Source organism: Talpa occidentalis, unplaced genomic scaffold, assembly GCF_014898055.3.
Source record: "Talpa occidentalis isolate TD23 unplaced genomic scaffold, MPIMG_talOcc4v2.1 talOcc4.8, whole genome shotgun sequence".
NCBI classification, from domain to species: domain Eukaryota; kingdom Metazoa; phylum Chordata; class Mammalia; order Eulipotyphla; family Talpidae; genus Talpa; species Talpa occidentalis.
Genome location: NW_023605194.1, coordinates 69,634,703 through 69,647,316, shown reverse-complemented (window position 1 = coordinate 69,647,316; position 12,614 = coordinate 69,634,703). Strand labels below are relative to the sequence as shown.

The window sequence follows — 12,614 nt, the reverse complement described above, 5'->3', positions numbered from 1 at the left end:
TTTGAAAGGTATTATAGACTTGTGACTTAGAGTAATAGAAATAGTAATGGAAAAGTTGGTAGTAAAAGTCCTGATTTTTGTTGGTTAAATTTTCATTTTTCTGTCAACAAGGCTGAGATCATGAATTTGGCTTCTCCTGTCACCTAACACAAACCTGTGGAGAAAGGCCACCCTAGACCCACATAGTGCCTGGCTGTCTTGTGTGTTCAGGCATTTCTATGTGGTGGTGAGTCTGTGGCTGTAGAGGAAGGCAGGCAACATTATTAAGCGAGACTGTCGCTCTGTAGACATCATGAAAGGTGGTCTTGCAGGTGAACACATGCCCACAGGTTTGGAAAAACTAGTCTGGGGAGACAGGTCAAATTGTAGGCTTCAAATTTGGGTCAGCGTGAACTCTTTTTTTTTTTTTAAAGATTTATTTATTTATACAAGAACTGGGGTATAGGCCCGAGGCACGGGAGGGTGAGAGAATTCACCAGAGACAAAGCAGGGAACAGAACAAGCAGATGGACTGAAGACACTGCTGAGGAGAGCAGCAGATGAGACAGGGGAGGTCTGCCACGCCATGTGGTTATCTTCCTGGCCGGCCTGGAATCGAACTGGCATGGCAGAGGCTGCGGACAGCTTCACAGCACTACACTTAACCCACTGACCCACCGGGGAAGCCTCAGAGTCAACTCTTCTGTTTCCTTGGGAGTTGAGCATTTTTGAGTATACCTGCTGTTAGATACTTGTTTTACACATTGTAAAATGAGAGACCAAAGAAGAGGAGGCAACGATTGGACAGTTTAGGAATCTTGGAAATCTAAACTGTTGAATCTCAACAGTTTAGCTAATCTTGGAAAATAGCTCGGAAAATAGCTTGAACAGTACACTGGGTGGGAGAAGGATACTGATTTGGAGGTAGTAGAACATAATATTTAGTCTCTTTAAATGGCGTTGAAGTGTCTTCTTGGATCAAGAAGATGTACACAATGAGCCCAAAGATTTAAAAAAAAGTACATATACACAATGGAATACTATTCAGCAGTCAAAAACGATAAACATGCCATTTGTAGCATCAGGGATGGAGCTAGAAGGAATCATACTCAGTGAAATGTCAGGAGGAAAAAGAAAAATATTGATGGTTTCACTTATAGGAGGAATACAGGGGAACCGATCAAGATGTCAACAAAAAAAGACAAAAACAACAGGCAAACTATAGACCTGAGACATACCACATGGGGCAGGGGGAAGGAGAGGAGTTAAAACAGGAGGGACGAGCACAAGAGACTATGGTGATGGACATGGACAATGTGGTGGTGGGAATTTTATGAGGATTACACCTGAGGGGAGAAATCAAACATTGTAAAAAAATGAACAATGATGTAAAAAAATTAATTAAAAAACAGTATTATCTTTCAGGGTTACTTAGTGCAAGCAACTTGATCAAAAGTCTTAAGAATGCCTGCACATTTTCTTAAGAGTTGATATGGGTGTTGTTTAAAGAATGACTTTGTCTACACTAAATCCAAGGTAGACCTGTCACTGGCAGCAGATCTAAGTTATAAGCAGTGCCGGCAGACCTTGGGGAAATCAGAACTCAGAGTTGTCTTAGTAATTACCACAAATTTCCGCAGCGTGAAATGGCAGTAATCGAAGGACCAGCGCATTAGCCAATTTTTTTTTGTAGAAAAATTGAGATATAAGCTGAGATTTGAATATTTTTTTTTTTTTTTTATAGAGGCATGCTTTATTTATTTGTTTGCTGGTTTGTTTGTTTGTTTTGTTTATACATGCACTGGGTACAGTCAGAAGCGCGGGAGGGTGAGAGAATTCACCAGAGCCAGAGCGGGGAGCAGAGCAGGCAGAAGGACCGAAGTACACTGCTGAGGGGAGCAGCGGGCGGCAGGAGAGGTCTGCACGCCATGTGGGACCCTCCTCTGGTGGCCGGGGAGCAGCCGGGGATCGAACCGGCGCCGCAGAGGCCGCGGGCAGCTTCGCAACCCAGCGCTCAACCGCTGCGCCACCGGGGAGGCCCCGAGATTTGAATATTTTAATGGACTAGATATAAATTCTTGCTTCCAAAGAGAATAATAATTTTGAAAGTTTAAGTTCACTTCAGGCACGTAAAAATTGGTAACCTCAGAGGCACCATCTCTCATTTCTCTTGAGAGATAAACTGGAAGCCTGTCAGGGAGGTGGTGGTTGAGTTATGTGTGCTGGTGTAGGAGTGGCGCAGGGTTCTTATGGTTCTCTCTGGGCTTTGCAGTCCTGGAAGTAATTTGGCACATAGACCTGCCCTTGGAAGGTAGGAGGGAAGATAGGAGGGAAGATGGTAAGGGGTGGCTGATCCTTGTTTTGATTAGTTACAGGTCTTTAAGTTATGAGCCCTTAGGCATTTAGTCCATAAAGACCCAGCCACAACCATCCACACCAACCACCCACACCCCTCACCTGGTAATCATGGCCTCTGCTAGAGTTACAATGGTGGTCACACAGTGAGATCAACTTTATTAACAGTATGTCTCTTTAATGAAAACATCTGAAATTTATTTTGTTTTACCTACATTGTATCTAAATGGTTCTCAAAGGTACACCTGAGATGCTGTGTGATAATGTTGAAGTTTTAAATTTGATACAGTTGCATGAAGGATACTGAACCCTGTTCTAAACTGGTGAGGGTTTCCCCCTGCATTTTTAATAAAATGAATACTTTAGGTAGATTTAGAGTAAACAAAAACCCAGATATTATAAACATGGTAATATTCCTATTGAATTTTTAAAATAATAGACTATTCTTAGAAAGTTTAGGTTTACAGAAAAATTGTTCAGAAAATAGAGTTTCCCTGTGTTACCGCCATCTCCCCCCAGGGCATCTGTTATTCAGGCCTTGCCTGCTGTGGTGCATTTATCATCATCGCAGAGTCAATATAGATTTTTCAAAAGCAATTATAACCTAGTTTAATAACTGAAGAGTTTCTGCAGTCCTTAACTACATGTTCAGTTGAGTTAATTTGTTCACTTGTTACTGATTTTTAAAACACACCTTTTGACAGTGAAACATGGTTGTTACCGTCTCTTTAGGGCGGAGTCATCCATGATGGTTCTGAGCTGATCGGTCCTGCTGAAGGGTGCTCGGATTCCCTCCTTGATAGCGTTGCTGAGTGCAGCGCAGAAGGTAAGAGATGTGATTTTTTTCATTTAGTGGTTTTGATTACAGAAGATGAAATCATATCTGTGTTGCAACAAATAGAGGAATTTGATAATATGCTAAGGCTTTTTTCCTTCATTTCTTTTACTGATTCTGGGTACATGGTATTGGGTTGATTCCTCACACTTAACTGACAACTTTGCCTTTTCAGTGATTGAGAACATGACTTGTCTTACAATAGCATCTTGGCTTTGGTGACCTGTGGTAGAGGGAGTCTTCAGGTTGGGTGTCGCCTAGTGCAGGAATGCCTGGCTGGAGGGGACTAGCAGCATCTGACGTGTTGGACAGTTAATTCCAAGAATAGCTTCAAAGGTTATCATATATCCAGAAAGAAGGAACCTAAAATTCTAGAGTCTTGATGTTCTATAATGATGTGTATTCTAACCCAAAGTGATCATTGTACCTCTAGTCACTTGAATTCAAGAATGATTAATTTCTTGACGCAGTTCCTCTTTTATGGCATTGTTGAGTTTCTGTGAAGATGTGAAACACTTAAATCTGGTTCTTAGTAGTTTTCTTCCAGGGAAAATTTTAGAAAAAAGACCAAAAAAAAAAAAAAAAAAAAAAAAAAAAAGCAAAAAATCCTACCACCACCACCAGATTTGCAGACAGGGGTGGGGAGGGTTCTAACAATAGCTGTGTTCGAGGTGCCTGAGGCCTAGTTTATATGAAGGTGAAGTAACAGACGGACAACACCTCTGGGTCTTTCTTGGCTGGGTTTAGGGTATAGGAGGGCGTGTTGCGACTCACAGGACGGTAGTGTGGCGGCAGTGATCCCCTGAGGTACACCACCACCCGCATGCTGACACTGTCTCATGCAGAAAACTCAGGGCTTGATGTGGCAGGAGCAGCAGTCGTCATCCTTTGTGTGGACTGATGTACTTGTAGCTTACTTACTTTTTGGTGCCGCGGCATTGAGAAGAAAAGCTTCGATTTGCTCTTCTACCTTGTCAGAGGCCCCTGTGACTCAGAAGCACAGTCCAGACTCTCACCCACTGCTCCCTGTGCTGTGCAGGCCCAGGTTCCATCCTGAGTCAGCTGAGGTCCTAGAAGAACATCTTTGGCAGTAATTTTAAATTAAATTTAATTTTGTATGTGTGTGGGGGGAGAGGGCTATATACCCTGGTGCCTATTTTTATTCTGAGAGCTTTGCTAGGCTTTGGAAAATTTAATCCAAGTTTGGGAATTCCAGGATGATTCTATTTCTAGAACTAATTTCTTGGAAGATAACTTTTCTGGGATAAGCTTGATATAGCTGTTGTCTCTGAGATTCCTACTCTTGAGAAAGAGGTGTATTTTTCCATCTGTAAAATGTACTGTTTCTGTGACATCCTATGGCAGGCAAGGAGGACAGTCATGCTGCTTGTTGGAAAGTATTCATGAGGAGTGCGGACTTGGGACATGCAGACCTTTTCTCAGGTTCTGATACGGGCACAGAAGTTGCATGCTTTGGGCATGGTTACAGCTTTTGCTGTCCAGGGTCAGCGTCAGTGAGAAGATGGAGTCTCAGGAGCTCAGTGTGGTTTAAGGAGAGTATGGCTGGAGCAGTTCGGAGCTCTTGTCCTTGCCATGGCCTTGGAGAGAAGTGAAGGAGCATGGTTATTAGGAATGAGTTTCTTGGCCTGGTTTTCTCAGGTAGGGTGGGCTGTGCAGGGTAGCCGGGCAGCTGGGTGACCGTTAAAGGAGAGAGGAGCTAAAGCCAGGAACTTCTTGTTCATGCTGGAACCTTCTGAGATCCAGAGAGTCTGCCACTTACCACTTACTTAGTTGACAAGCATGAGTGGGGCCCTGGCACCTGTGCCAGGTGGGCTACCACAACTAAAATGGTTGTCTTCGAGTTTACTGTTGAAATTCCAAAAGGGCGGCCTTTCCTTGGAAGAATTTCTCTCGGGAATATGCTTTATGAGAGGAGCTGGGGGATGGTATTTTTGTTGAAAGCACATGAAAAGTCTTATGCATACCTAAAAGTGAGACTGACCTTTTATCCTTTCAGTGCACAGTCTAGTCTTCGACCCAATTCCTGTTTCTAAAACACACCAGCATGCAGGGAGGAAAAAAAGCTTGGTACTGGAACTGCTGGGCCAATTAGTCCTGCTAAAGTACACCTTGTTGACAAACACAGATCACAGTGTCAGACAGCTTGCAAATTCATTGCTATTTGAGAGGGGAAATGACTTTTAAACATGTGATTGTCTGGTGTGCTCGACAAAGGGAATATTCACACCAAAAGGTGTGCAAACCTGAGAGATAGCCAGGGAGGCATCTTGTAGTACAGGAGCAGGGGAGTGGCAACCAGGCAGGCCCACCGCTAGACAGTGAAGCAGGGGCTGGAGAGCGTGGCCGCAGTGCCTGTGCTTGGGGTTTAGAGCCAAAATGCTAGGAGGTGATTCTCGCCTGCCCAGCTCCTCTGAGCATTTTCAATGGTGTTTTGAAGGGGGATCCATTTGTCATACCTGAATTTGTTTGCCAGTGGAAAGAGCCAGAGGGGCAGATCTTAATACAGTCTGGGGTTTCAAGGTCTATCATATGAGTGTGAATGACACGGCAGGTGTATCACTTCTCAGAGAACAAATGTAGAGGCTAAGTGATCATTATTTTTGTTAGCACCATAAAAACGCAATCAGAGGCCTTAATTTACCTTGAAATGAAAGTTTTTGTGAGGAAAACATCAAGAGTTGAATTTGGGGTCTTATTTTTCTCTTTAAAGAGTGAGGGAGTGGGGAGGGGAAGTAGCAGGCAGGACCCCAGCTGGTTGACCCAGCACTCCTGGTTCCAGGATGGAGGAGAAAGGGGGTTGACTCCCAGTGCTGGTACCTCTGTTCTGGTCCCCTGAGCCCTCACAGCACTTAAGATGGGCCAGGCTTTTTAAAAAATTTATGTAATTTTATAGTATAATGGGGTCAAGGAAACCCTTTAAGGTGCCCTAAAATCAGTAATTTGGTGATATACTGGTAAGTATTTTATCTAACCTGAAATGGAAAATTATAAAGGTATTCATTGGGTTTTTAGATAAAGTTAATGTTTGATGTTTTAAAAATGCAGCGATGGTTATTTCCTTAGGGAATTTGAAGGAAATTAGACTATTTTTTCAAAGATGAACAATTTCATTGACAACACCTCATTTCCATTATAAGCGTCTACTTGTTGCTGGATTACATGTAGCTGTCAAGTCATTGTGACAGCGGTGGAAACATGGCCAATTGCATGTGGAAATTGAGCTTCTTGCCGTGTTTCTCTCATCTGTCGGCCTGTTGGAAGGATGTAGGTTGCTGTATTCCATGCCGACCTTGAAGCTGGGGCCTTTGATGTTACCATAGTCTCATCTGGTAACTTGTGTCATTTCCTCTTCCCATACTTGACTTGCTTTGCAGTTTTGGCAGCGACGTTTTCCAGGTGTGTGTGGCTAGAAAGGGAGTAAGTCATGCAGATCTTAAAAATGAACATTCTTAGATAGCTGCTGGAGTAGTGGAATCTGTTTTATTTATTTTTTTGCCTGTATTATGCACATTTTGAGCTCCCTGACTGCTCTAACAATTACAGAAAAGCTCTATTAAGCTGTCTTGAACTGGCCATTTTAATGGGATGTGCATTCGAGGACAGTACCTATTGCTGAAATCACTTTTCAGTCTATAATTTGTGTGTTTATTCTATGGCAGGGTAGTAAGTCCTCCCATTATGTATATTAGCATAAAGAATATAATTAAATTGTTAAATTGAATGATATTGATTATATTTAAAGCATTGGGGTAATTGAAAAGGTGTAGTTATTTAAGCCTTAAAAAATTCTGTTTCAAAATACCATTTTATTTTTTTTTCCTTTTCATTTGGTGGACCAAGTTGACACCAGGAGATAGGGCCTCTGAAAAAAGGACTTTCTTTCAGTTGTTAGTAACCTGAATCTGTTCTAAAGTCCGTGTGTCACATGACAAAACACCAAGTCTGGTTAAAGTAATTAGAATTTAAAGTAGAAGTTAGTAAAAATGTCCACTAGGTGTCAGCATAAGAACTCCAAATGTTGTTCTGGGATTATTTGAGGCTCTCCTGTACTATATTGGAGTATGTTTATTCACTTGGAAGCTCTTTTTTTTTCTTTTGTGTACTTACCTACTTAACTTTTATTCACCATCCCTTATTTAGTTGCCTTCTCTTTGGTTGGGGAGTGTAAAATAAACAGTAAAAAAGAACAGGTCATTTCTCTCAGGCAAAAATAAAAAAGGCTGCATCGTGTGTGTGTGTGTGTGAGTGTGCGTGTGCATGTGTGCATGAGCATAAAACAAATGGCACAGATTGTAAGTACTGACTCGTAAAACTCCTGTGCCATTGAGGTAAAACTCCTGTTGGCCATTAGGAGTTTCCAGGCCAGGTGAGAGATACAGAAGTACACATCAGGGAACTAGGTTCTAGAGTAGAAGGAACATTAGGAGCAAATACCTGAATCCTTTAGTTTACAGTTAATTATTGGCATTTCAGCGACGCTAAGCCCTGTGCTTAAGGCAGCCAGGTGCCTCCGGTGTTGGACAGCAGTCACAGGACTGTGCCCTCACATGAGGAGGCAGTGAGAATTCCTTTTTTTTTTTTTTTTAAAGATTTATTTATTTATGCTTTCAAGAGCTGGGATGCAGGCCAGAAATGCGGGGTATAAGAGGATTCCTCAGAGAAGAGTGGGGAGCAAAACAGGTGGATTGACTGAAATCCACTGCTGAGGGGAGCAGTGGGGAGACAGGAGAGGTCTGCTGCACCATGTGGGTCACCTCCCTGGCTGGGGATTGAACTCGTGCTACAATGGCTGTGAATAGCTTCATAGTGCTGCGTCTTAACCCCTAGTGCCACCAGGGAGGCCCCCACGTGTTTGTTTTAGAAAGAAGAGCGTGGGTCCCATGAATGCCCTGGACAGATTTGCTGTGCAGAGCAGATGGAGAGTTGCAGTGTGTGAGGCATGTCAGGAGGGGGCGCTGCTCCCACATCTTTTTTTTCCAAAGATTTATTTTTGTTTATTTACGCATACAAAATCTGAGGTGTAAGCCAGAGGTGTGGGGGGTGTGTATGGGAGGATTCACTGGAGACAGAGTGGGGAGCAGAATAGGCAGATCTACTGAAATACACTGCTGAGAACAGTGGGGAGACAGGAGAGGTCTGCTGCACCATGTGGGTCAGCTCCTTGGGGAGGGGATGGAACTCAGACCACAGTGGTGATAATACTGAGATTCAACCCCTAGGCCACCAGGGAGGCCCACATCTGTGTTCTTTATGACACACAGCCTTGGGACTGTCATTGTGATGAATGTGGTGGTTTCTGAGCTTGTTCTGTTTTCACCAAATGCACAATTGATACTCTGACATCCTTTTAATAAGTTTCCAATGGTTAAGTATACACATGTTGCAAGCACCTTATAAAAATGGGAGGCTTAACAGGAGTGGATCTTTTTAGTAAGAGCTATCACTAGATGCCGAATTGGGGTCCAGGACAGGAGTGTCAGCTGGTGTCAAGTTTTAGACAGAGGTATTACTTCCAGTCACATCTGTGCAGCTTCTTGCTGGAGCTCAGTCCCTATGTCTACTCCCTAGGGGCGACCTTTGCCCTGTGGGCTGGATACCCCACAAAACCTGTGAAGTGTGGGTCATCGCTACGAAGAAAAGGAGGGTTCCCTGGGTTGACTGCCAGCATCTGAGCCTTGGGGCTCCCTGAAAGCTGTGAGATGATAACAGTGAGGCCTTGATTTTAAATATAGTCTACCTTGAGAGACCACCCGTTCTAAAGGAAATGGATCTTTTTATTTTTGTAAATGGTCTTCAAATACAGATTTCTGATAGTTCATAGTATTTTCAGCCTTTTCTCCAGGTGCCTGTCTTTCAGAGACAGATCTCACTCCATGGCCCTGCTCTGAGAGGTTCAAAGCGCAGAGGTGAGGGCAGGTAGGTAGATGGGGAGGGGGGTGTCGAAGTTGTCTGTAGCTGCTTTTCAGCTCCCACCTGGGGCCTCTAATAGCCTCAAGACTTGACTCTGTGATGGGAGCCCAAAGGCAGAATGCTTCCCTAGAGCCTTGGATGCCCTCTCGCTCCCTCTCCCCACAGTCCTTTCCAAAACAGATGCGGTGGTGGTGCAGGACGTGCCTTGTACACTCATGCCTCTTTGGGGATGGAGAGAAGTTGGCTGGCGGCTTTTGACACCTCGTCTCTGTATTGTCAGTTGCTGCCTCGCCTCGCCCACTGTTCTTTTTGCTCTTAGTGGAGAACCTCATGTTTAGTGGCTGTTCCCTGCGTCTTGCTTGTTAACTTTCTTGTGGGTTCTAGGGAGCTGGTCTCCACTTCATGTGATATTTGTGTATTTTTATATTCACTTATTTTTGTATAAAAGAGAGTGAGTGACTGGACTGTGATTTCAAGGATTTGAACAAATACCATATTAAGTGTTTGAATAAACTGGGACTGAGTGTGTGTGTACATGTGTGTATGTGTGTGTGTATGTGTGTACATACATGCAGTACAGGCACACACCACGCACATGTGCTTGTATACATGAGTTATGGCATGGTGTGAAGGAGAGCCTCCCTCTTGAGCTGGTTGGGGGATGCTTCTCCAAGGGGGTTCAGAGACTGCGTAGCTCTGGAGGAGAGCAGGCCAGCAGATGGTGTGTCGCAGTGCGTGGCTGAGGGGATGGACAGGGCTGGGCCTCTGGCGCGGTGGGCACATCTTCAGGGTAGAATTAACGGAAGAAGATTGGTCAGGATGAGGGACCCTGAAGACCTTTACAACCACTTCCAGGTCCTCTCTGAAGTTAGGACTTCCTGGCACTTGCCACCAAGGCTTCAGACAGGCCCGTGTTTCCAGAACCATGTCTGTCAGCCTCTTCATCCCCCAGCAGGTGCCAGCTTGAGCTCCTGCTGCGTCTCCCTTCATGGGCTTTTGGAACCCCCGCCCCGCAGGAGACTCAGGGCAAGTGAGTGTCTAGACTGTCCCTCCATGCACAGTGGTGTGTGCAGTCTCTGGAGGCCATCATTTTGCATAGTACATTGTGAAGATTTTAGTGTGAAAAGTTCTTCTGTAACACCTAAAAAGCCACATAAATTTTACCATAGGCATGTGCCATGACCTCCTACTGTTAACATTTGTTGCTTCCAAGTTTTCTAATTCTCATGAAGGGTATTCTTTTTATGCAGCTCTTCGTTTGTCATATCAATTGCTGAATTTCTGGGTCAAAGATACAAGCATCTTTGGGCATTGGTGGGCATTGCCAAGCTGTCCTCCAGATTAGGTTAAACCAAAGAAGTCGTCTTTTTGTTTCCTTTGGCTTCTTCCAGTAGGTTAAAAAGATTCCTCTTTCTCACCTGTTAATTTTGTTTGCTTTGAAACATTCTTCATTTAGAATTAGGCAGAATTGAAAAGGAAATTATTTGCATAGAGTACTTAGTATTTTATTTTCCTGACTTTCTCCCTATGTGTTTTGATTGTCTTATTTTTCTGACCTAATTTAACTTCATCATGATTTCCTTTGTTAATAAGCAGGGTTAGCAAGGTAAGGGGAATTGTGGTGATGTCACTGGGTTTTGGGGATCCAGAGCCGAGAAAGTGCAGGCACCTAGCTGCGCCCTCCTGCCCTGTGCTGGTGTCCTTGTGCAGAAGCGAGGTCAGGCAGAGCCGAGGCAGTGCAGCATTATGGGTGCTGTCAAGGCAGCGGTGACAAGGCCCCACAAGCAGTCTCGAGATCCAGCAGCGTCCTTGCATGTGTGATCAGAAGTGTGAACCAGAGCATTTTTAAAAACTGTGTCTATTTGTTCATTTCAGTGCATCAGATTACATATGGACATCCTTTGAGGAGAGAAATTTGCACTGAGATATATAAAATATCTAAAAATTATAAAAAAAAGTCTCTGACAAAGTTTATACATTTCTCAGAACAGTGGACAGATACTTTTATAAATTGCTGTAAAGGATTTTGCTTTTGAAGTTAGTGTCTGTGTAGTTGAAATGTCAGAATTGAGAAGATTTCCACTTGGTCCAGTGAATGTCAGCTGAGATTGTGGATTAATGAAATTGTTACTTTTCGGGAACAAAATTAGTTCTTTATGGGCATTCCAAGGACCTGAAAACAAGAAACCTGAACACACAAGGTCAGTGGCCAGAGTAGTGTCTGGAGCTGACTGGAAATTTGAGCTTAGCTGCTGTAACCTGTTTGTTTAACCTGACTTTGATATGAAGTTGCCAATTTGAATCTATAATAACTTTGACCCATGGGCCAAATCCAGCTTGCTACTTTTTTTTTTTTAAACCATGCAGTTGCTTAATTTTTTTTTTTTTAAAGATTTATTTATTTATTTATACAAGCACTGGGTACAGTCAGAAGCGTGGGAGGGTGAGAGGATTCACCAGAGCCAGAGTGGGGAACAGAACAGACAGACCGATGAAATACACTGCTGAGGGGAGCAGCAGGCGCGGCAGGAGAGGTCTGCGCGCCATGTGGGACCCTCCCCGGTGGTGGCCGGGGATTGAACTGGCACTGCAGAGGCTGCGGGCAGCTTCGCAGCCCAGCGCTCAACCTCTGAGCCACCAGGGGAGGCCCCCACTACTTTTGTTTTTTTATGAATCACAAGCTAAGAATGGTTTGAACATTTGTAAATGGTTAAAATAATGGAGTGGAATATTATTTGTGGCATATGAAAATCATATGAAATTTAAACTTCAGTATCCTATCTTGTCTGTGACACAGAGATCAGGTGTCAGCCCACCAAGCCCAGGGGGGTTCTCTCTCAGGTCCTCGAAAAACAGTTTGTTACTCCCTGATCTGGAACATGGAGTCCATCACCTTTAGTTTTGACTTAACTTATGGTCTGGAGGAAGCTGTCTGCTCTTCTCGGAAACTTGGCAGGCAGTGTTCAGGAAGCATGAGCTGCGGTCCCTGCTCTGCTTGTTATGTGCTCATATCTCTGTCTTGATACAGGAGAGCCATGCCAGAGTGTGGCTGTCAGCCATTGGGTGCCCCTGACCATTCAGGAGCCTCCTGGGGAGTATCTTGTGTGTTGGCGCTTTCAGGGTGAGGCCACGACCCTGGTGGGTGGTCCTGCATGCCCAGCACTCACCAGACAAGGTCACCGGCCATCGTGGTCGCCACTGCCCAGACTTGCACTGAGACTCACGCTGATTCCACTTAGAAATGTCGTTGGTGGGCCTCCCTGGTGGCGCAGGTGGTTGAGCGCTGCACTGTGAAGCTTTCTGCAGCTTCTGCAGTGCGGGTTCGATCCCAACCGGCCGGCGAGAATCCCACATGGTGAAGCAGACTTCTCCTGTCTCGCCCGCTGCTCCCCTCAGCAGTGTATTTTGTCAGTCTGCCTGTTCTGTTCCTGGCTCTGTCTCTGGTGAATCCTCTTACCCTCCCGCGCATATGGCCTGTACACCGGTTCTTGTATAAATAAATCTTTTTTAAAGA

General features: G+C 44.3%; 1 protein-coding gene across 10 annotated transcripts in view; it reads left to right on the top strand.

Annotated features, from left to right (window-relative positions):
* Positions 1-12,614, top strand: part of RPS6KC1 (ribosomal protein S6 kinase C1) — a 153,189-nt gene that overhangs the window by 30,985 nt on the left and 109,590 nt on the right. For all 10 annotated transcript variants that reach the window (XM_037496710.2, XM_037496714.2, XM_037496707.2 and 7 more), the window contains one exon: positions 3,067-3,160. In XM_037496710.2, the coding sequence (XP_037352607.1) occupies positions 3,067-3,160 (94 nt within the window). The remainder of the gene's footprint in view (positions 1-3,066; positions 3,161-12,614) is intronic.